The sequence below is a fragment of the Nipponia nippon genome, unplaced genomic scaffold (genome assembly GCF_047370975.1).
Source record: "Nipponia nippon isolate SJK-2023a ecotype South Korea unplaced genomic scaffold, ASM4737097v1 scaffold_35, whole genome shotgun sequence".
Lineage (NCBI taxonomy): Eukaryota > Metazoa > Chordata > Aves > Pelecaniformes > Threskiornithidae > Nipponia > Nipponia nippon.
The window spans coordinates 3,856,376-3,878,769 of NW_028262353.1; the positions used below are offsets into that span (position 1 = coordinate 3,856,376).

The following is a 22,394-nucleotide window of genomic DNA, read 5'->3' on the forward strand; positions in this document are numbered from 1 at the left end:
CTCCCCCCTCCCCGGGCTCTATAGGGTCCTATACCCCCCCAAAGGCCTATAGGGCCCCGCTCGTCCTCCTCCCTGAGGCCTACAGGGCCGCGGGCTCACCGCGAGGCCTACGCCTGCCCTACCGCCACCTCCCGACTAGGCCGCAGGCCCCAGCGGCCAGGCCTGAGGCCTCTCCCGGCCGCTCCACCGCCACCTCCCGGTTACCGCCGCCCGTTCCCGGCCAGGCCCCGGTGCCGCCGCCGCCGCCGCGGCTCCTGCCCGGCTCCGGTCGCCCGATAAAGTTTTATTCAAACGCGGAAACGGGGAGGGAGAGGGCGGGGCCGAGGCGCCATTTTGACCGCGCCGCGACGCCATCTTGAGGAGGTCGCGCCCTTCCCAAGATGGCGACTGCGCCCTTCCCGCCTCCCTATAGGCGGGGCGGAGGGCGCCATCTTGAGGGGTGCCGCCATCTTGGGAGTGGCAGCGCGGCCGCCATCTTGAGAGTGGCGCCCACCAAACACGCTTTTATTTCTCTGGTTTCAAATCTTTTTTCGCACTTTATCACAATTTCCCACCATAAATTAAAAGCTCCCCCTTCCTCCAGAACCCGAACACCCGGGAATTCACCCCAAAAACCTCGCTGGCTGGTGAAGAGGTGAGGTAGATGGGTGGAAAATGTGAAGAAATGACCCAAAAATGGGCTGGGGGAGGGGGGAGGGGCAAAGTGAGGGGAGGGGCAGTCGCACCAGTACGACCAGTATGGGGGGGTGGGTCACCAGTATCACCAGTATGGCCTGTTCCCCCCTGCCATGGCTGCGTTAAGGGAAGGTTTGGGGTGAAATGTGGTGTTTTTGGGGCTCCTGGTGGTTTTGGGGGGGAAAAACAGGGATTTTGGAGCAAATGAGGGGGTGAGAAAGGGGTTGGGGTTCAACCGACAGCATTTTGGGGAGAAACGAGGCCGTTTTGGGGCTAAAAATTGGGGTCATCTCATGGAGAGGGTGGCAAAAAGGGCGCTAGGCCTCAAAAAGGGGTTTTGGGGTAAAATGAGGTGATTTTGGGGCCAAAAAGGGGTTCACCTCAGGGGAAGGGGGTTTGGGGGTGAAATGAGGTGATTTGGGGGCCAAAAAGTGGGGTCACCTCATGGGGGGGCAAAAAAAGGGAGTTTTGGGGTGAAATGAGGTGATTTGGGGGCCAAAAAGGGGGGTTACCTTATGGAGGAGGGTGGAAAAGGAGGGAAGGCCTGAAAAAGGGATTTTGAGGTAAAATGAGGTGATTTGGGGGCCAAAAAGCGGGGTTACCTTATGGGGGTGAAAAAAGGGGGGGGTGGGGTGAAACGAGGTGATTTTGGGGTAGAAAATTGGGGTCACTTCATGGGGAGGGGGTAAAAATGGAGGGAGGCCCAAACAAGGGGGTTTTGGGGTGAAATGAAGCCGAAAAGGGGATTCACCCCATGGGGAGGGGAAAAAACGGGGGTTTTGGGGTAAAATGAGGAGATTTTAGGGCTGAAAAGTGGGGTCACTTCATGGGGGGGCAAAAAAAGGGAGTTTTGAGGTGAAATGAGGAGATTTTGGGGCCGAAAATTGGGGTCATCTCATGGGAAGGGCAGGCCCCAAAAAAGGCAGGTTTTGAGGTGAAATGAGGTGATTTGGGGCTGAAAAATGGGGTTACCTCATGGGGGGGGGCAAAAAGGGAGGGGAAACCCCCCAAAAGGGGGTTTTTGGGGCAAAACAAGGTGATTTGGGGGCGAAAAATTGGGGTCGCCTCACAGGTGAGGAGGAAAAAGGGCAATAGGCCCAAAAATGGGGTTTTGGGGTAAAATGAGGCAATTTTGGGGCCGAAAATTGGGGTCATCCCCATGGGGGGGGTCAGGCCCCCCCAAAAAAGGGGATTTTGGGGTGAAATGAGGTGATTTTGGGGTGGAAAATTGGGGTCACCTCATGAGAAGGGGGGAGAAATGTGGGAAGGCCCAAAAAAGGTTTTTTTGGGGGTAAAAAGAGGCGATTTGGGGGCCAAATTTGGGGTCACCCTATCAGGGGGGTCAGACTCCTCAAAAAGGAGGTTTTTGGGGTGAACCAGGGCAAAAATTGGGGTTCAGCCCATGGGGGGGCAAAAAAAGAGGGGGGTGGGGCAAAATGAGGTGATTTTGGGGGAGAAAATTGGGGTTTACCACATGGAAGGGAAAAAAAAGGGTTTTTTTGAGGCAAAATGAGGCGATTTTGGGGGTGAAAATTGGGGTTTAGCCCATGGGGAGGCAAAAAGGGGGGGTTGGGGGCAAAATGGGGCAATTTTGGGGGTGAAAATTGGGGTCACCTCATGGGGGGCGAAAAAGGTAGGAAGGCCCCAAAAAAGGGTTTTTTTGGGGTGAAAAGAGGCGATTTGGGGGCTGAAAATGAGGGATTTCCCCGGGGGGGGCAAAAAAAGGGGTTTTGGGGCAAAACAAGGCGATTTTGGGGCAAAAAATTGGGGTCACCCCATAGAAGTGGCAAAAGGGGGGGGGCACCCAAAATAGTGGGTGTTTTTTGGGGTGAAAGGAGGGGATTTGGGGAGGGCAGCGGTTGTCGGGTTCCGGGGGGGGCCCCCCCCCACTCACCCCCCGGAGGGAGGGGGCGGCCCCCCCCGTGGGGGTTGTTTTTTGGGGGGGTCCCCCCCATTTTGGGGGGGTGACGCGAGCGCCGCGGAGGGTGGCCACCCACGACGAGGTCCCCTGTGAGATTTTGGGGGGGGAGAAAAGGGATATTTAGGTATTGGGGACCCCCCCCAGCACCCCAAAAAGGGGGTGTAGGGTTTGTGTCCCCCCCTCAGCACCCCAAAAAGGGGGTGCAGGGGTGTCGTCCCCCCCTGGGACCCCCCAATTTTACCTGCGCTCGGGCCGTATCCTGCACCCACTCGTCCACCAGCCGGTGCAGGTCGTCGGTGAAAAGCCCCTTTTTTGGGGGGGCTGGGGGGGTTTTTGGGGGGGCTGAGGGGTTTGGGGGGGCTGTAGGTGGGGAGGAGGGGGGCTTGGTGGAGGGGAGCACCCCAAAACCCCTCGGGAGCCCACGATTTCCTCCCAGAGCACCCCAAAACCCCTGGATCCCCCCAAAAACGGGGCAACCCAACGCTCCCCCCCCGCACCCCAAAATTCTTCCCCAGATCATGGAGCACCCCAAAAACCCCTCCGTGCACCCCAAAAATCCCCCCTGTACCCCCAAAACCCCCTCTCTGACCATGGAGCACCCCAAAAACCCCCATTACACCCCAAAACACCCCCTGCACCCCAAAACCCCCTCCCCAGAGCATGGAGCACCTCAAAACCCCCTCTTGCACCCCAAAACCCCCCTTATTCCCCCAAAACATCCCCCCTGTACCCCAAAAAAACCTCCCCAGAGCATGGGGCACCCCAAAACCCCTCCTGGCACCCCAAATCCCCCCTTGCACCCCAAAAACTCCCTCCCCGACCATGGAGCATCCCAAAAAAACCCCATTACACCCCAAAACATCCCCCTGTACCCCAAAAATCCCCTTATTCCCCCAAAACATCCCCCCCGTACCCCAAAAGCCCCCTCCCCAGCCCATGGAGCACCCAAAATCTCCCCTTGAACCCCAAAACCCCCCTTATTCCCCCAAAACATCCCCCCTGTACCCCAAAACCCCCCTCCCCAGAGCATGGGGCACCCCAAAACCCCTCCTGGCACCCCAAATCCCCCCTTGCACCCCAAAACTCCCCTTATTCCCCCAAAACATCCCCCGTACCCCAAAACTCCCCTCCACAGCCCATGGAGCACCCCAAAAAAACCCCATTACACCCCAAAACATCCCCCTGTACCCCAAAAACCCCTTCCCCAGCCCATGGGGCACCCCAAAACCCCCCTTGCACCCCAAAACCCCCTCCCCAGCCCACGGAGCCCCCCCCCAATCCCCCCTCGAACCCCAAAACCCCTTCCCTTCACCCCAAACCTGTCACGGCCGCACCCCTTCCCCGTCCTCGCCCCTTGGCACCGCGAAGCCGTCGGGGGGATCCCCCGGGCCAATGATGGGGGGGTCCCCCGTAATCCCCCGGGGGGGGTCCCCCAAATTTGGGGGGATCCCCCCGAGCTTCTTTTAGGGCGCGGAGACGCCCGTGCAGCTCCCGCAGCTCCTCGTCCTGCTGCGCCCGGAGCGTCACCACCTCCTGGATGTGCCTATGGGAATGGGGGGGTTGGGGGGGTCCCCCAATACTTTGGGGGGCTCCCCAATATTTGCGGTACCCCCCAATATTTGCGGTACCCCCCAAAATTTGGGGTACCCCCCCCAAAACTTACTTTTCCCGCAGCCTTCGCAGTTCCACCCGTAAATCTTCGTCTTCAGGGTCCGTCTCCCCGTCGCTGCTCATGGGGGACGATGGGGATCCGGGGGGCGGGGGGGGCTCCGGGGGGATGGGGGTCCCCCCACCCCCCACTTTCACTTTCCGAACTGGGGTCCCCCCAATCGCCTTCGGTTTCGGGGGGGTCGCTCGATTCGGGGTTCGAGAGCAGCTGGGGGGTATAGGGGTGATAGGAGCTGGGGGGTGGATTGGGGGGGCTGGGGTAGTTTTGGGGGTCCCGGGGGCAGTTGGGGGTCCCTGGGGTAAAGTGGGGGGTCCCTGGGGGCAGTTTGGGGGTCCCTGGGGTAATTTGGGGGTCCCTGGGGAGGTTTTGAGGTCTCTGGGGAGGTTTTGGGGGTTCCCTTGGGGTAGTTTGGGGTCCCTGGGGCAATTTGGGGTCCCTGCGGCAGTGTGGGGGGGTCCCTGGGAAAATTTGGGGTCCCTGGGGCAGTTTTGGGGGGGCCCCTGGGGCAGTTGGGGTGCTCCCCCCCCCCGGGCCCCCCCCAAACACCCACCTGGCCGCTGCCCCGCCGGGGGGGGGCCCCGCCGTCCTCCGCCTCCCCTGCGGGACGTATAGGGGGGATGTATAGGGGGTGCGTATAGGGGGTACGTAGGGGGGGTACGTGTAGGGGGTACGTATGGGGGGTACATATGGGGGGACATGGGGGGCATATAGGGGGTACGTATGGGGGGACGTGTAGGGGGGACATGTAGGGGGGACGTATGGGGGGACGTATAGGGGGTGTATGTGTGGAGAGGGGTACAGATGGGTGCAGGCACTTATGGGGGGTACATAGGGAGGTACATATGGGGAGACGTCTATACGGGAGGCGCGTACGGGGGTATATATGGCCATGAATGTATAGGGGGGTATATGAGGATGTATACGTGCCAGCGTATATATGAACATATATAAGAAGACCCCATGGAGGTATATACAGGTAGAGGTACGTGTTCGGTTATATATAGGATTATATATGAGAAACATACGCAAGGAGCGGTAAATATGAGGGGTTACGTATGGTGCGTATATACAGGGAACCGTCTGTACGGAGGCTCTACGGAGTGCCGTATATAAGAAGAACTATATAGTTGAAGATCTATACGTGGAGCTACAGACAGAGCATTATAACAAGATGAGTACGTGCAGCCGTGAGCATGCGTATAGTTATATAGGGGACTGTACAGAGGAACAAGCGTATATGAACAGCGATACATAGGGGGTTATATACGAAGCTATACGTAGGGAGACGTGTATATGGGGAGGGGTACGTGTGAGGGGTATCCGTGGCGGGTATGTACAGGGAGGGGTATGTATGAGGGGTATACATGGGGGGCATATACAGGGAGGGGTATACATGGAGGCTCTATGGAACAGTATATATGGAGAAGAGCATATATGGGGTTATATATGGGGCTATATGCGGGAAATTATATATATAGGGGTATGTATAAGGATGTATATGGGGGATATATACATGGAGGGGTACGTAAGGAGGCTCTATGGAGCAGTAAATATGGAGAAGAGCGTATATGGGGTTATATATGGGGCTACATGTGGGAGAAAATATATATAGGGGTATATATGGGGGTATCTATGGGGGATATATACAGGGAGAGGCATACGTGGAGGCTTTATAGAACAGTATATATAGAGAAGACTATATGGGCTTATATATGGAGCTTTATGGGGGAAGCGATATATATAGGGGCATCTATGGGGGTATCTATGGGGCATATATACAGGGAGGGGTATGTAAGGAGGCTCTATGCAGCAATATATATGAAAAAGGGTATAGATGGGGAGGGGTATAGATGGGGGGGACATGAAGGGGTAGAGATGGGGGTATATGAAGGGGTATGGATGGGGGTACCTATATGGGGGTACGTATGGAGAGGGGCATGAGTGGGGTTGTAAATGGGGGTATCAATGGGGGGACTATAAATGGGGGGGTTAATTGGGCGGTCATAAATCGGGTGTATAAATATAGGGGAATAAATATAGGGTATTGACAGGGGCCATAAATGGGGGGGCTAAAAATGGGGGTGAGAAATGGGGGGGTGACAAGTGGGGGGTGACAAACGGGGGTGACGGGGGGGTGACAAACGGGGGGGTGACGAGGGGGGGGCGGCCCCGTACCTGGCCGGGGGGCTCCCCCCGGGGCGGGGGGCGGCTGCCGCAGGCGCCGGGCCCAGCTTTTGATCCTGCGGCCCCAGCTCTTCCGGCCGACCGGGTTCTTCAGGTGGGGGCAAGTAAAGCCCAGGGCGAAATAGCCCCCCCCGGCGGCGGGGGGCCGGCCCACGGGCCTCTGCGGGGGCGCCTCCTGCGGAAACGGGGGGCGGAGGTGGGCGCCGGGGCGGGTCGGGGGGGCAGGGGGATGGGGAAGGGACAGCGAGGTCCTGGGGTTTGAGGGACACCAAGATCTCGAGGTTGGGGACGGTCATTGATGGTCTTTGAGGGACACCAAGGTCTTGGGAATGGTCATCACTGGTCTTTGAGGGACATCAAGGTCTTGGGGTTTGAGGGACACCAAGGCCTTGGGCTTGGGGACAGTCATCGATGGTCCTTGAGGGACACCAAGGTCCTGGGGTTTGGGGACAATGGTCTCCAGTCCTTGGGGGACACCAAAATCTCAGAGTTGTGGATGGTCGTCTCTGGTCTTTGAGGGACACCAAGGTCTTGGGGTTTGAGGGACACCAAGGTCTGGGGTTTGGGGCCGGTCATCGATGGTCCTTGGGGGACGTCCAGGTCGCAGGGGTTGGGGACAATCACCTCTGGTCCCGTGGGTGCGTCCTGCTCCCAAGCTCCGGTGACGATCGTCTCCTCTCCTCTGGGGACATCCAGCTCTTGGGGTTTGGGGACAATCGTCTCCGCTCCCCACGGTCCATCCTGCTCCCAAGCTCCGGTGACGACTGTCCCCTGTCCCTGGGGGACACCAAGCTCATGGGCTTTGGGGACGGTCACCTCCTCTCCTTGGGGGACACCTGGCTCTTGGGCTTTGGGGACGATTGTCTCTGGTCCCTTGGGTGCGCCCAGTTCATGGGCTTTGGGGACAAACATCTCCTGTCCTTGGGGGACACCCAGGTCACGGGGCTTGGGGACAATTGTCTCTGGTCCCCCAGGTCCATCCTGCTCCAACGCTCCAGCGATGACCATCTCTGGTCCTCGAGGGCCACCAGGCTCCTGGGGACCGGTGACAACCACCCCTGGTCCTTGAGGGCCACCAGGTTCTTGGGGTCTGGTGGCAACCATCTCTGGTCCTCGAGGGCCACCAGGCTCTTGGGGTCTGGTGGCAACCATCTCTGGTCCTTGAGGGCCACCAGGCTCTTGGGGTCCGGTGACAACCACCCCTGGTCCTTGAGGGCCACCAGGCTCTTGGGGTCTGGTGGCAACCATCTCTGGTCCTTGAGGGCCACCAGGCTCTTGGGGTCCCGTGGCAACCACCCCTGGTCCTTGAGGGCCACCAGGCTCTTGGGGTCTGGTGGCAACTGTCCCTGGTCCTTGAGGGCCACCAGGTTCTTGGGGTCTGGTGGCAACCATCTCTGGTCCTCGAGGGCCACCAGGCTCTTGGGGTCTGGTGGCAACCACCCCTGGTCCTTGAGGGCCACCAGGCTCTTGGGGTCCGGTGGCAACCATCTCTGGTCCTTGAGGGCCACCAGGTTCTTGTGGACCGGTGACAACCATCCCTGGTCCTCGAGGGCCACCAGGCTCTTGGAGTCCGGTGGCAAGCACCCCTGGTCCTTGAGGGCCACCAACATCTGGGGCCACGTCCACCTCGCCCTCCCGGGATGTCCCCGAGGCTCGCCGGTTGGGCGGGGGTCCCCCGGGACCTGTAAGGAGGCGACACCCCCAATCTGTGGAGGTCGGGGGGGGGGGAGGGGACACCGGTGGGGGTGTCCCCCCTCCCCCCGCCACGTCCCATGTCCCCTCTAGGGCCACCCACCGGTGGCTTCCCGGTTCCTGATGGTCTGGTTGATGCAAAACTTCCACCGACCGACGGGGGACGATTGGGGGGCACCTTCTCCTGGGGGGGGGAGGGGCGAGGGTGGTCAGGGTGGGGGTGGGGAGGTGGCCCCACCCCCGCCGTCCCCTCCCCCGCTACTCACCCCCACCGCCGCCCTGCTCGGGAGGTCCCACCTGCGAGGAGACAAATTTGGGGTTGGGGTCCGGGGCCATGGGGGGAGGGGTGCACCGGGGGGGGGACCCCCCGGGGGTGGGGGTGGGGTGGCACCTGGGGGTCGGCGGGGAGCCCCCGCGCCCGCGCCACGATGGCCTTCAGCTCCTCCACGAACTTCTCCCGCTCCCCCGCCAGCACGAAGTTGTCCTCGACCTTCGAGGGGTTGGGGACAACGGGTGGCAGAGGGGGGACATTAACGGGGGGGAGGGGTTTTGGGGGGGGAGGGGAGGAGTTTTGGGGTTCGGGGGCGGGGGAGGTCACCATGTAGCTGGCGATGTCCTCGGGGGCGTCCCCGTCGGCGTCGAACTTGAAGGTCACCATCTTGCTGTCGTGGGTCTCCAGTTGACATTCCACTGTGTTGTCCCCAGGGGAGGAGACCTTAAGGGGGGTGGGGACACAAATTATGGGGTGTCCCCCTCCCCCCCCCCAAATAGTCCCCCATCCCCGCCCCCGACCTGGAGGACGGTGAGCTGGAAGCGAGGAAGCCTCTCCGGCCGCGGGCAGGAGGCTCGGCGTTGCCGGCCGCGGTCGGGTTTGGCGCCGGAGGGGTCGGGGCCGCCGGTGGCCTCGGGGACGCGGAGGAAGGGCGGCGGCTCTGGGGGGTGGGGGGGGTCTTCAGGTGGGGGACCCGAGGGTAGGGTGGGGGCTGGTGACGGCCCGGATGGCGGTGGTGGCATCCCTGGGGCTGGTGGCATCCCTGGGGCTGGTGGCATTCCTGGGGCTGGTGACATCCCAGATGGAGGTGGCATCCCTGGGGATGGTGACATCCCTGGGGCTGGTGGCATCCCAGATGGAGGTGGCATCCCTGGGGATGGTGACATCCCCATGGTTGGTGGCATCCCAGACGGTGGTGGCATCCCTGGGGCTGGTGGCATCCCAGATGGAGGTGGCATCCCAGACGGTGGTGGCATCCCTGGGGCTGGTGGCATCCCAGATGGAGGTGGCATCCCCATGGTTGGTGGCATCCCTGGGGCTGGTGGCATCCCTGGGGCTGGTGACACCCCTTGGGCTGGTGGCATTCCCACGGTTGGTGGCATCCCTGGAGCTGGTGGCATCCCAGATGGTGGTGGCATTCCTGGGGCCGGTGACACCCCTTGGGCTGGTGGCATCCCAGATGGAGGTGGCATCCCCATGGTTGGTGGCATCCCTGGAGCTGGTGGCATCCCTGGAGCCAGTGGTTGCACGGTGGGGATCGGCTGCGGTGGCATCCCAGCCGGTGGTGGCATCCCTGGGACCGGTGACATCCCTGGAGCCAGCTGCGGCTGCATGGTGGGCACCAGCTGCGGTGGCATCCCTGGAGCCGGTGGCATCCCCGGGGCTGGTGACATCCCGGGAGCTGGTGGTGGCATCCCTGGAGCTGGCTGCAGCTGCACGATGGGGACTGACTGTGGTGGCATTCCTGGAGCTGGTGGTGGCATCCCGGGAGCTGATGGCATCCCAGGAGCTGGTGGTGGCATCCCAGTTGGTGGTGGCATCCCTGGACCTGGTGGCATCCCTTGGGCTGGTGGTGGCATCCCTGGAGCTGGTGACATCCCAGCTGGCGGTGGCATCCCAGTTGGTGGTGGCATCCCTGGAGCTGGTGGCATCCCAGTTGGCAGTGGCATCCCTGGACCTGGTGGCATCCCTTGGGCTGGTGGTGGCATCCCAGCTGGTGGTGGCATTCCTGGAGCTGGTGACATCCCTGGACCTGGTGGCATCCCAGTTGGCGGTGGCATCCCAGGAGCCGGTGACATCCCCGGACCCGGTGGCACACCAGACACCGCCGGTGCCACCACCGGCCCCGGCGCCCCAGGCGCCGGCTGCAGCCGTGCCACCACCGCCGCCATCCCACGGCTCTGCGTCACGCCACCCCCCGGCTCCCCATCGACGCCGGGTGGCTCCGGCACCACCGCGGTGGCACCTCCGGTGACATCGGCTGACGTCCCCTCCGCCCCGTAGGCCACCTGTTGGTCAAGGTGTTGCGGTGGGAGCTTGTCCCGCTGTCCCCAACCCACCCCGGCGTGACGGTGACTTACCGGCACCTGCAAGGCGACGCCGTGGCCGCAAGTGGGGGACGCCCCATCTTGCAGGGGGCCCGGTGACCCTCGGTAGCACCCAAGGAGCTGCGGCGCGGGCTCGGGCGCCCCGGTGAGACCACGGGCGCCGGCGACGTCCGAGCTGGGACCGCCCTCCCCGAGCCCATCGGCTACCAAGGAGCAACCACGGGTGAGTGATTTTGGGGGGCCACCAGCCGCGGGGGGTGGAAGTCGGGGGTCTCACCAGCGGCGGGGGGTTGTTGCCGGAGCAGCTGTTGCCGGACGTGTTGGTCCACCTCGGTGTCCTCGTTTTCGGGGAGCGCCCGACCTTCCGCTTGCTTCTTCTCCCTCGTCTTCCTCACCAACGTCAACCGATCCCGGATGGATTTGGCGACGGCTTTGGAGTCGCTTTCGTGGAAGAAACCGGATTTCACCTGCGGCGGGGGGAGGGGGAAACGGGGAGCGGTGAACGTGGAGAACCGTTGGCGCCGGAGGGGGGCGAGAGGGATTGGAGGGGCCAACCGCGGGGTTTCGTGGGGAATTTGGGGGTTTCGTGGGGAATTTGGGGGTTTCTTGGCTTTGGAAGGGGTTCACGGTGAAGTTGAGGGGCCAACCGCGGGGTTCACGGTGACTTTGGAGGTTCATGGACTCTATGGAAGGGTCAAGCCACGTTGGAGGGGCCAGCTCCAGGGGGAGTTTGGAGTCCACCTGAGGGGCTTTGGGGTCCCATGAGGGATTTTTGCGTCCACATGAGGGATTTTGGTGTCCACCTGAGGGAGTTTGGAGTCCCCCGAGGGGTTTTGGTGTCCACGAGGGATTTTTGGGTCCCATGAGGGATTTTGGGGTCCACCTGAGGGATTTTGAGGTCCACATGAGGGATTTTGGGGTCCCCTGAGGGGTTTTGGTGTCCACATGAGGACTCCTGGTGTCCCCCAAGAGGTTTTGGTGTCCCCTGAGGGAGTTTGGTGTCCCCCGAGGGAGTTTGGGGTCCCCTGAGGGACTTTTGGGGTCCACCTGAGGAGTTTTGGGGTTCCCAGGGATTTTGGGGTCCCCCCGAGGGCCCCCCCCGGCGCCTCTCACCATCTCGTAGGCCACCTCCTCGGGGACGTCGGCCTCCAGGTCGAAGCTGAACTCGATGGCTTCGTTGTCCTTGTGCTTCCCCTTCAGCTTCTTGGGATCCTCCACCCAAAGGCGCAGCGCCAAGGAGGACTCCAGGCCCTCGTCTTCCTCCGCCAACTCCACCCGTAAACCCGTGTCCTCGGCGAAGAAGACGTGGTCGAGCAGATCCCGGATGGAAAGCCTACGGGCGAAGGGGCGTGGTCAGCGGCGGAGGGCGGCGCCGGCCCCGCCCGCGGCACCCGGCGTCTCCCACCTCTCCGCCTTGTTTTGCCGGATACAACCCTCGATGATCTCCTTCACCTCCGGATCCGTCACCTTATCCAAACTCGCCGGTTTGATGCCCTACAAGAAGCGGAACGGCGGTGACGTCACCGCCGGCGCGACGACGGGACGCGACGGGAAAGCCGGAAACCCACGCTGGTGACTTTGCGGTAAATCTGGGCGGCGTTTTGGCACTCGGAGTAGGGATACTCGGAGGTGCCCATCTCCAACATGCACATCCCGAAGGCGTAGACGTCCACCGACTCGTCGTACCGCTCCTCGTACATCTCCGGCGCCATAAATTCCGGTGTACCTGCGGCGACGACGGATGAGAACCGGTCGCCGGCCGCCGGCGCGCGCCGAGGCTCCCTGGCTCTCACCGATGACGCTTTTGGCGAAGGAAGTCCTCATGAGGGTGGCCAAACCCAAATCGCCGATTTTCACCGAACCGGTGGGGCCGGTGATGAAGATGTTGTCGCACTTGAGGTCCCGGTGGATGATGGGCGGCGTCCGGGTGTGGAGAAAGTGAAGCCCCTTCAAGATTTGCCGACACCAACTCCGTAACACCTTGGGTTTCATCACCTTGAACCTCTTGAGATACCTACAAGATGGCGCCCGCCGTCATCCCCCCGCGCCCCGGCCGCGCCCGCGCGCCCGCCACCGCCGCCGCTCACGTTTTGAGGGTGCCGGAGGTCATCAGTTCGGTGACGAGGACGATGCACTTCTTGCCCTTGACCGTGGATTCCCAAGAATCATAGAAGCGAACGATGTTGGGGTGTTGCAACCCCTTCAGCATCTCCGCTTCCTCCTTGAACCGTTGTTGTTCCGCCTTGGTCAACTTCCGGTCCTGGGAGAACCCACCCCAAGTTCAAGGTTAACCGCTATTGGTTGCCTTCGCCAGCGGCAAAACCCCGGTGAAGGCAATGGTGAAGGCAATGCTCTTCCAATGACGTTGGGAGAGGATCAACGTGAACTTGAGAGGTCGGCCGTCAGGTCCGTGGTGAGTTTTGGGGCGCCATTGACGTTGGAAGAGGATCACCATGAACTTGAGGCGCCAACCATGAGGTTCACGGTGAATTTTGGGGTGTCAATGACTTTGGAAGAGCTTCAACGTGAACTTGAGAGGCCAACCGTCAGGTCCGTGGTGATTTTTGGGGCGCTCTTGACTTTGAGACAAGCTCAGGATGAACTTGAGGCGCCGACCATCAGGTCCATGATGAATTTTGGGGCGCCGTTGACATTGGAAGAGGATCACCGTGAACTTGAGGCGCCGACCATCAGGTCCGTGGTGATTTTCGGGGCGCCGTTGGCGTTGGGGCAGCCCCCAGCTGACCTCAAGGCCCCCCCCCCCCCAGATCCCACCACCGCCTTCGCCCCCCTCCCCCCCTCGCCCCTCCCCCCCCGGGGGCACCCAGGTTTGCGGGGGGGTGGGGGAGGGGCTCACCTGCAGCTCGCACCAGGCCACCTCCACCCAGGTGTCGGTGTCGAAGCCCTTGAAGACGCTTTTGAAGGCGCCGCGCCCCAGCTCGATGTCGAACTTGAGGAACCTCCCCCCCGGCGAGGTGGCCACCGCCTTCATCTCCGCCTCCTCCTCCTCCCCCCCGAGCCCCGCCCCCGCCCCCCGAAACTCAAGGTCACCTTGAAGGTCAAGGGCGACCCCGGCGGCGGCGGCGGCCCGGCGGCCATCTTCCCTCCCCAAGGATTCCACGCTTTTCCGGAAGAAGCGTTTGGGGGGGGAGGGGATTTGGGGGTCCCCCAAGTCGGTGGCCATGGTTGCCACCCCTCCCCCCTAAAAGATTGGGGTGCGCCGCGCCCCCCCCCCCCCCCCAATAAACAGGTCCCCAAGGGTTGACCCTATGGATCTATGGGGGGGGCGGAGGCATCCGGGTGGGGGAGGGGCCCCCCCTTTTTTGCGGTGTCACCGGGGGGGGAACCTGTGGGGAGCAAAGTGGCTTCGTTAAGGGGGGGGTAATTGGGGGGAGGGGCTAATGAAGCGCCCCCCCATCCCCTATACATCCTATAGGTCCCCCCGCCCCTGCCCCCGCCTGCTATGGGAGGTACAGGTCCCCCCCCCGCCTGTATCCCACCCCCTATAGCCCCCGGGGACCCCTATAGCTTCCAGGGACCCCTAGAGCCCCCGGGGACCCCCCTATAGCCCCTATAGCCCCTCCGCATCGCCCTGTCCCCTATAGATGCCGGGCACCCCACACCCCCTATAGCCCCCGGGTGCCCCACAGCCCCTATAGCCCCACGTCCCCCTATCCCCCCTAGGGGCCCTCTGTACCCCTACAGCCCCCATATATCCCCACACCCCCCATAGCCCCCTACACCCCCCATCCCCTATAGCCCCCATATCCCCTATACCCCCCATACGCCCCCATCCCCTGTAGCCCCTGTATACCCCCACAGCCCCTATAGCCCCGTGTGCCCCACACCCCCTATAGCCCCCATGCGCCCCCCATCCCCTATAGCCCCCATACACCCCCATCGCCCCTATGGCCCCCATATGCCCCCCATCCCCTATAGGTGCCATGCGCCCGCAATCCCCTATAGGCCCCGCGTGCCCCCACGCCCCCTATAGCCCCCATATGGCCCCCCACCCCCTACAGCCCCCGCGTGCCCCCACACCCCCTATAGCTGCCATACGCCCCCCCATCCCCTATAGCCCCACGTGCCCCCCAGCCCCTATGGCCCCCAGGCACCCCCCATCGCCTATAGCCCCCGTACACCCCCGCACCCCCGATAGCCGCCATGCGCCCCCCACCCCCTACGGCCGCCGCGTGCCCCCGTAGCCCCCGCGCCCCCCCACCCCCTACGGCCCCCATCCCCCCCCCGCCCCGCCGCCCCCCCACCCCCTATAGCCCCCATACGTCCCGCTCCCCTCCCCCCCGCCCCTCCCGCTCACCTGCGTCACGTGATGGCGGCGGGGGGAGGGGCGGGCGCCGCGCGGGTGCTGCCGGGAGCTGTAGTCCGCTTCCGGTCCCCGCCTTTAGCCACGCCCACACTCCCGGTGGCCGCGCCCCCTCCCTCCGCCATCGCGCGCTCGGCGCTCGGCTCGAGGGGCTGCGTACGCGTCCCGTCATGGCGGCCCCCGGCGTGGAGGAGCGGGGCCTCTTCGCCCGGGGCGTGCGGGCGGTGCTGGGGGGCTGGGCCGCGCTCCAGGTGGGGAGGGGGCGGGGGGGCCCCGGGGGGGAGGGGCGGCCCCCTAGGGGGGACACGGCGGGGGGAGGGGGCGGTTTGGGGTCCCCCAGAGACGGGGGGGGGAGGGGAGAATTTGGGGTCGCCCAGGGACGGGGGGGGAGGGGCAGCCCCGGGGGGAGGGGACATGAGGGGGGAGGGGGCGGTTTGGGGTCCCCCAGAGACGGGGGGGGGGAGGGGAGAATTTGGGGTCGCCCAGGGACATGGGGGGAGGGGCAGCCCCGGGGGGAGGGGACATGAGGGGGAGGGGGCGGTTTGGGGTCCCCCAGAGACGGGGGGGGGAGGGGATAAAGTAGGGGAGGGGAAACCTCGGGGGGGGGGGGCAGCTGTTTGGTGGGGGAGGGGACGTGGGGGGAGGGGAGAATGTGGGGTCCCCCAGGGACATGGGGGAGAGGGGGGAAATTTGGGGTCCCCCAATGACTCGGGGGGGGGGGGATGGGGGTCACGGGGGGGGAGGGGCGTGTCCCCGCCCCTCCCCCCCCCCGCGCCCCTCCCCCCCAGCTGGCCGTGGCGCAGGGCTTCGGGGGCCCCCGGGGTGCCGAGAAGGCCGCCTGGCTGGCGGGGGCGCTGCAGGACTTTTTCACCCAAAACGGTGAGTGCCCCTCCCCCACCCCCACCCTTGGGTGCCCCCGGGAGGGGGGAGGGGTGACCACACCCCTTTTTTTCCCCCTCCCCCCCCCCCCAGCTGACCTGGAGGAGGAGGAGGTGGAGGAGTTCCTGGCCGAGGTGATGGACAACGAGTTCGACACGGCGGTGGAGGACGGCAGCTTGCGGCAGGTGGGCTCCCAGTACAAACCAGTATAAACCAGTATGAACCAGTAGCCTCCCAGCTCCCCCCCAGTCACTCCCAGTCCAGCCCAGTTGCACCCCAGGCTTCCATCAGCATCTTTTAGAGAGCACAGTTCCTTCCCAGTCCCCTTCCAGTGTCTCCCAGTATATCCCAGTCCCCTCCCAGTGTCCCCCAGTCCCCTCCCAGTGCCCCCTGGTATATCCCAGTGCCTCCCAGTATATTCCAGTGCCCCCTCAGTCTCTCCCAGTGCCCCCCAGTCCCCCCCCGGTCCCTCCCAGTGCCCCCCAGTCCCCCCCCAGCCCCTCCCAGTGCCTCCCAGCCCCTCCCAGTGCCCCCCAGTCCCTCCCAGCTCCTCCCAGTGCCCCCCAGTACCTCCCAGTGCCCGCAGGTGAGCCGGGAGCTGGTGACGCTCTTCGCCCGCGCCAGCCGGGGGGACGCGGGGGGGGTGGGGGAGGCGCTGGGGGCGCTGGCGCGGCGCGGCCCCGCCCTGGCCGCTGCCCTGGCCGCCGCCCAGCCCGCGGAGGGCCCCGCCCCCACCCTGCCCCCACCCGAGGGGGAGGGGCCGAGCAGCACGGAGGAGGAGGAGGAGGAGGAGGAGGTAAGGGGGGCGTGATGTCATCGGAGTGGGCGGGGGGGCTGATGAAGTCACTTTGGGGGGGCGCTGATGATGTCATTGATTTGGGGGAGGGGCGACCCCAGGGGCTCTGGGACCCTGGGGGGGTGTGATGTCATCAAAGTGGGCGGGGACATGGCGATGATGTCATTGAATGGGGGGCAGCAGGACCCTCAGAATGGGGGGGCGGTGATGATGTCATCAAATTGGGGGGGGCACTGGTGATGTCACTGAATTGGGGGGCACTGATGATGTCCTTGAATTGGGGGAGGGACCCCCAGGTTTGCGGGGGGGGAGCGCTGATTATGTCATCAAATTGGGAGGGCCAGCGATGATGTCATCAAACTGGGGAGGGTACTGATGAGGTCATCAAATGGGGGGGCGGGCCATGTGGGGGGGAACCCCAGGATGGGGGGGGGCAGTGATGACATCACCAAAGGGGGGATGGGCCACAGGGGGACCCCCAGGACCCCCGGGGGGGCACTGATGATGTCACAGGGGGGCACTGCTGACGTCATCTCCCCTCCCCCGCAGGCGATGGAGTGCAGCCCCCCCGCCCCCCCCGACGGCTGGACCCTGGTGCGCAGGCGGCGGCGATGAGGGGGGAGGGGGGTCGCCCCTCCCCCACCCTGCCCCTCCCCCCGCCCCTCCCCCTCCCCCACCCCCCCCGTGGGGGAGGGGCGGGAATAAAGGGCCCCTCCCCCCGCTGGGGGGGGTGGGGGTGGAAAAAGACGGCGTGGGGGGGTGGCTTTGGGGGGGGAGGGGCCTATAGGGACCCCCTGACCCCATAGGAGCCCCCCAGCCCCATAGAGACCCCTCCCAGTGCCTCCCAGTATAGCCCAGAGCCCCCAGTACCCTCCATCTCCCTCCCAGTATAGCCCAGTCCCCTCCCAGTGCCTTCTCTCTTCATCCCAGTGCCCCCCGCTCCCCATCCCGTGGCTCCCAGTATATCCCAGTCTCCTCCAGTACCCTCTATCTGCCTCCCAGTATATCCTACTATACCCCAGTACCCTCTCGCTCCCTCCCAGTCTCCCCCAGTCCATTCCCAGTGCCTCCCAGTCCCCCCAGTTCCCTCCATCTCCCTCCCAGTATATCCCAGTCTCCTCCAGTCCATTCCCAGTGCCTCCCAGTCCCCGCAGTTCCCTCCATCTCCCTCCCAGTCCCTCCCAGTATATCCCAGTCTCCCCCAATACCCTCCATCTCCTTCCCAGTCCCCTCCCAGTATATCCCAGTCTCCCCCAGTACCTTCTATCTTCCTCCTAGTGTCCTCCAGTTTCCTCCCAGTGCCTTCCAGTATAGCCCAGTCCCCTCCCAGTGCCCCCCAGTCTCTCCCAGTATAGCCCAGTGACCCCCAGTCTCTCCCAGTACCCTCCTAGCGCCTTCCAGTATATCCCAGTGCCCCCCCCAGTCTCTGCCAGTCTCCCAGTCCCCGCCCAGTCTCTCCCAGTCCCTCCCAGTGCCCCCAGTCCCACCCCTCTCCCCGCCCCTTCCAAAATGGCGGCCGCCGCTCCCCGCCCCTTCCAAAATGGCGGCCTGACAGACCGTCTCCACGGCAACGGGTGGGCGGGGCCAGCGTGCCGCGCACGGCGATTGGCCGTCCCCTCCGGCGGGGGCGGTGCCGCGTGGCGGAGGCAGGCAGCGATCGCTGGTTGCCCGGGAGAGCAGGGGGGCGGTCGGCGGTCGCTGATTGGCCGCCGGCGGCGGGGTGGGCGGGGCGAGGCGGGAGCGCGGGAAGACGCGGCGGCGATGGCGGCGGCGGGGCGGCTGGAGCGCGCGCGGCGGTGAGCGGGAAGCTCCCTGAGGGGCGGCCGCCATCTTGGCTCCGGGCCCACGGGGGGGAGCGGGGCCCCACGCGTGGCCTTGGGGGGGTCCCCGGGTCCCCACTGGGGTCCCCGGCTTCTCACGGGGCTCCCCGGGGTGTTTCCGTGTCCCCCCACGGGGGTCTCGGTCCCCACGCGTGGCCCTGGGCGGTCCCCGCGTCCCCATGGGGGTCCCCGCGTCCCCACGCGTGGCCCTGCCGTGTCCCCAGGGTGGTGGCGGCGCTCGAGGCCGCCTTGGCCTTGGAGGAGGAGGAGGGCGACGTCCCGGCCCGCGTCCTGGTTGAACACATCAAGGTGAGGCCCGCGGCACCCACAGCACCCGCAGCACCCCACAGCTGCCCCCCAGCTGCCCCACGGCACCCCCAGCTGCCCCACGGCACCCCCAGCTGCCCCACGGCATGCCCAGCTGCCCCACGGCACCCCCAGCTGCCCCCCAGCTGCCCCCCAGCTGCCCCCCAGCACGCCCAGCTGCCCCACGGCACCCCATAGCTGCTCCATAACACACACAGCCTCCCCACAGCTGCCCCTGCCCCCCTTTTGCCCCCCAGCCCCCCAAATCCCCCCAACCCCCCTCATCTCCCCCCGCCCCCCGATCCCCCCTGACCCCCATCCCCCCCCAGGACGGGCGCCGCCGGCGGAAGCTGCTCCTGGCCCAGCTGCGGGTGCTGCGCCTCCTCCTGCGGGGGCTGGGCCGCCCGGGGCCCCCCGGCCCCCCCGCGCCGCGTCAGTGCCCCCCGAGACCCCACCCCTGGGGCCCCCCATCCCCTCCCCCCATCCCCTCCCCCCCAAATACCCCCCCACCCCGGGGACCCCCAATCCCCCCCAATCCCCCCACCCCCATCCCCTCCCCCCACCCCCCTGGGGTCCCCCCAAATTTCTGCCCCCCCCAATACCTGGGGGCCCCCCCCCACCCCCCCCCCCCATCGAAGGGCGACCCCTGCTGGGCGGGAGGACTGGGGGAGCCAAGGGGGGGGCCTGGGGGCGGGGTCCTGGGGTGGGCGTGGCCTGGGTGGGTGGGGCTCGGGGGGCGGGGTCAGGTTGGGTGGGCGCCCCCTGCTGGGTGGGAGGACTGGGGGAGTCAAGGGGGGTGGGCGGGGCTTTGGGGTGGGTGTGGCAGGCGTGGGCGTGGGCTCGGGTGTGGGCGGGGCCTGGGTGGATTGGGGGCCCCTCCCACCCCATTGAAGGGCGCCCCCTGCTGGGCGGGGGGGGGCTGTGGGTGGCTGGTGGCCGGGTGGGCGGGGCCGGGGCGGGGCGGGTGACGCCGGTCCCCCCCCGCAGGCGCGGCGGAGGCGCGGGGGCGGGGGGGGGGGCTGAAGGGGGGGTACGGGGGGGCGGGGGGCGCCCGGGGGGGGGCCCTGCCCCCCGCCCTCGCCCAGCGGGGGAGGGGCCGGCGCCTGCTGGGGGGGCTGCGGGGGGCCCTGGGCGCCCGCCTGCGCCAGGTATGGGGGGGCACGGGGGCTGGGGGGGCCCTGGGGGCTGCGGGGGGCCCATGGAGGCTGCGGGGGGCCCATGGGGGCTGGGGGGGCCCATGGGGGCTGGGGGGGCCCTGGGCGCCTGCCTGCGCCAGGTACTGGGGGGGCCCATGGGGGCTGGGGGGGCCCTGGGGGCTGGGGGGGCCCATGGAGGCTGCGGGGGGCCCATGGGGGCTGGGGGGCCCTGGGCGCCTGCCTGTGCCAGGTACGGGGGGGCACAGGGGCTGGGGGGCCCATGGAGGCTGGGGGGGGCCCATGGGGGCTGGGGGGCCCTGGGCGCCTGCCTGCACCAGGTACGGGGGGCCCATGGGGGCTGGGGGGCCCTGGGGGCTGGGGGGGCCCATGGGGGCTGGGGGGGGCTATGGGGGCTGCGGGGGCCCTGGGCGCCCGCCTGTGCCAGGTACGGGGGGCACGGGGGCTGGGGGGGCACGGGGAGGCTGCGGGGGCCCTGGGTGCTGGGGGGCTTTGGGAGGGGAGATATGGGTGCTGGGGGGTCCCATGGGTGCTCCCCCCCCCCCCCCCCAGAAAGCAGAACTGGAGGCGAAGGTGCGTGAGGCCACGGAGAGACGGGACGAGGTGAGGGACCCCCCCCACCCTGACCCCCCTCCCCCCTCCCCCCGCACCCATGGGTGCCCCCCCCCCCATTTCGGGGGCACCCAGGCTGTCGGGGCGCAGCTGCGGCGGCGGGCGGCCGAGCGGCGGGGGGTGCGGCGGGGCCGGCAGGAGGCGCTGCGGCGGCGGGAGCGGGCGGCCCAGAGGTGAGGGGGGACCCCGAAATTGGGGGGGGGCAGGGGCAGGTTTTGGGGGGAGACCCCCAGGTTTGGGGGGGCTCCCAGGGCTTTGGGCCCCCCCCCGACACGTGCCCCTCCCCCCCGTCAGGGCCGAGGCCGGGTGCCGCCTCTACGGGACGCTGGCGGGGGTGCGGGTGCTGCCCCCCGCCCCGGGGAGCCCCGCGCTGCAGCTGGAGCTGGGGCCCCCCCCGGGGCTCCCCGATTCCCTGCCGCCCCCGCGCCTGCGCCGCAGCCCCGGGGGGGGGCTCCGCCTCCTGGTGAGGGGCACTGGGGGGCACTGGGAGGGCTGGGGAGGGGGAGTTGGGGGGCTGGGGGGGCACTTGGGGGGCAGATGGGGGACGTGGACAGGAGTTGGGGGCTGGGGGGCAGATGGGGGGCAGTTGGGGGGCTGGGGGTACTTGGGGGGCAGATGGGGGGGGACTTGGGGGGCAGATGGGGGACCTGGAGAGGAGTTGGGGAGCAGATGGGGGGCACTTGGGGGCTGGGGGCACTTGGGGGGGACTTGGGGGGGTCTTGGGGGGCTGGGGGCACTTAGGGGGGACTTGGGGGGCACTTGGGGGGCTGGGGGCACTTGGGGAGCAGATGGGGGGGACTTGGGGGGCTGGGGGCACTTGGAGGGGGACTTGGAGGGCACTTGGGGGGCAGATGGGGGGGAGTTGGGGGGCACTTGGGGGGCTGGGGGCGGTTTCGGGGTGCCACCCCCACCCTTTGCCCCGCCCCCAGGGCCCCGCCCCCCCGCTGCCCCCCCCGCTGGGCCCGGGGCTGCTGGAGCTGCAGCGGCGCTGCTGGGACGGGCGCCCGCTCTGGGCCGAGGTGGAGGAGCTCCAGCGCAGGTGGGCGGGGCCGGGGCACCCAGTTGGCCACGGGGTCCCACCAGTTGACTATGGGGTGCCACCAGTTGGCCATGGGAGCTCCCAGTTGACCATCAAGATCCCACCAGTTGACCATGGGGTCCCACCAGTTGCCCATGGGAGCTCCCAGTTGACCACGGGGTCCCACCAGTTGACCCAGTTGGGTCCCAGTTGCCCCTGGGGGGGCCACCCATGGGACCCAGGCGCTCGGGTGACCCCCCCTCCCCCTCCCCCCCCCAGATTCGCCCTTGACTGGGAGCCGGAACTGGGGCGCGTGCGGGTGCTGGGGGGCACTGGGGGCTCCGAGAGCGTTTGGACGCTGGAGCTGGCCCCCGGCTACCCCCGGGCTGGGGGAGGGGTCCGCCTGCTGGCCCCCCCCGGGGGGGGCCCCCCCAAAACCGTGAGTGACTGGGGGGGGCACTGGGGCCACTGGGCGTGGGTTGGGGGGCACTTGGGGGGGTTGGGGGTCCCGGGGTACGGGGGGGGGGGGGGGCCCTGGGGGCAGGTTGGGGGGCACTAGGGGGGTCCGGGGGGCACTGGGGGGGTTGGGGGGGGCACTGGGGGGTTCCGGGGGGCACTGGAGGGGGTGGGGGTGGGGAGGGGGTGTCCTTCCCCTCCCCCCTCAGCTCGCCCCTCCCCCGCAGCCCCCCTCGGCCGCCCCCACCCTGAGGCAGTGGCTGGAGCTGCTGGCGGGGGCCCCCCGCAGGAGAGCGCCCCTCCCCCCCAGCAAACCAGTCCCCCCCCCCAATAAACCAGTTTCCCCCACAATAAACCAGTTTCTGCTCTCAGAAAAACAGTTTTCCTCCTCAGAAAACCAGTTCCCCCCCCAAACCAGTCGCCGTCCCCCCCCAAGAACCAAACTGGGAGCCCGAGCGTCCGGTTGCGGGAGGGAGGGGCTGTTTAATGGGGGCGGGGCTACGGGGGGGGGCGGGGGGCGGGGCCGGCGGGGGCGGTTGCGGTCGGGGTGCCGCAGGATGACGTAGACC

General features: G+C 66.5%; 3 protein-coding genes across 3 annotated transcripts; 2 read left to right on the forward strand and 1 right to left on the reverse strand.

Moving 5' to 3' along the window:
• Positions 1 to 488: 488 nt before the first annotated feature.
• Positions 489 to 13,816, reverse strand: WNK3 (WNK lysine deficient protein kinase 3). Its single transcript, XM_087771152.1, has 19 exons — positions 13,318 to 13,816; positions 12,548 to 12,720; positions 12,254 to 12,474; positions 12,029 to 12,186; positions 11,866 to 11,954; positions 11,574 to 11,793; positions 10,738 to 10,927; positions 10,494 to 10,663; positions 8,934 to 10,421; positions 8,740 to 8,856; positions 8,533 to 8,631; positions 8,408 to 8,438; positions 8,245 to 8,325; positions 7,074 to 8,131; positions 4,816 to 4,862; positions 4,260 to 4,322; positions 3,916 to 4,139; positions 2,838 to 2,956; positions 489 to 2,683 (listed from the first exon to the last, which is right to left on the reverse strand). Exons 1-19 carry the CDS (start codon positions 13,642 to 13,644, stop codon positions 2,291 to 2,293), a joined length of 5,268 nt encoding a protein of 1,755 aa, XP_087627278.1. The 5' UTR covers positions 13,645 to 13,816; the 3' UTR covers positions 489 to 2,290.
• A 966-nt stretch (positions 13,817 to 14,782) lies between these two features.
• On the forward strand, positions 14,783 to 17,391 carry TSR2 (TSR2 ribosome maturation factor). The gene is made up of 5 exons (XM_087771359.1): positions 14,783 to 15,035; positions 15,573 to 15,663; positions 15,757 to 15,848; positions 16,250 to 16,459; positions 17,009 to 17,391. The coding sequence occupies exons 1-5, from the start codon at positions 14,955 to 14,957 to the stop codon at positions 17,072 to 17,074; spliced, it is 540 nt and encodes a 179-aa protein (XP_087627485.1). The 5' UTR covers positions 14,783 to 14,954; the 3' UTR covers positions 17,075 to 17,391.
• Positions 17,392 to 18,135: 744 nt separating this feature from the next.
• Positions 18,136 to 22,391, forward strand: LOC148054055 (uncharacterized). The gene is made up of 10 exons (XM_087771869.1): positions 18,136 to 18,255; positions 18,504 to 18,588; positions 18,915 to 19,047; positions 19,573 to 19,733; positions 20,292 to 20,342; positions 20,442 to 20,524; positions 20,646 to 20,814; positions 21,281 to 21,390; positions 21,649 to 21,808; positions 22,053 to 22,391. The coding sequence occupies exons 1-10, from the start codon at positions 18,221 to 18,223 to the stop codon at positions 22,389 to 22,391; spliced, it is 1,326 nt and encodes a 441-aa protein (XP_087627995.1). The 5' UTR covers positions 18,136 to 18,220.
• Positions 22,392 to 22,394: the final 3 nt, after the last annotated feature.

What these genes read in the sequence shown, in the direction of transcription:
- TSR2 (XM_087771359.1), top strand. Translation starts at nt 14,955, where the DNA reads ATGGCGGCCCCCGGCGTGGAGGAGCGGGGCCTCTTCGCCCGGGGCGTG. An exon ending in GGACTTTTTCACCCAAAACG is followed by an intron (nt 15,664 to 15,756) that starts GTGAGTGCCCCT and finishes CCCCCCCCCCAG; the next exon opens with CTGACCTGGAGGAGGAGGAG. An exon ending in AGGAGGAGGAGGAGGAGGAG is followed by an intron (nt 16,460 to 17,008) that starts GTAAGGGGGGCG and finishes CCTCCCCCGCAG; the next exon opens with GCGATGGAGTGCAGCCCCCC.
- WNK3 (XM_087771152.1), bottom strand. Translation starts at nt 13,644, where the DNA reads ATGGCCACCGACTTGGGGGACCCCCAAATCCCCTCCCCCCCCAAACGC. An exon ending in ACCTCCGGCACCCTCAAAAC is followed by an intron (nt 12,475 to 12,547) that starts GTGAGCGGCGGC and finishes GCCATCTTGTAG; the next exon opens with GTATCTCAAGAGGTTCAAGG. An exon ending in AGGATACGGCCCGAGCGCAG is followed by an intron (nt 2,684 to 2,837) that starts GTAAAATTGGGG and finishes AAAATCTCACAG; the next exon opens with GGGACCTCGTCGTGGGTGGC.
- LOC148054055 (XM_087771869.1), top strand. Translation starts at nt 18,221, where the DNA reads ATGGCGGCGGCGGGGCGGCTGGAGCGCGCGCGGCG. An exon ending in TCCTGGTTGAACACATCAAG is followed by an intron (nt 18,589 to 18,914) that starts GTGAGGCCCGCG and finishes ATCCCCCCCCAG; the next exon opens with GACGGGCGCCGCCGGCGGAA. An exon ending in GGGGGGGCCCCCCCAAAACC is followed by an intron (nt 21,809 to 22,052) that starts GTGAGTGACTGG and finishes CCTCCCCCGCAG; the next exon opens with CCCCCCTCGGCCGCCCCCAC.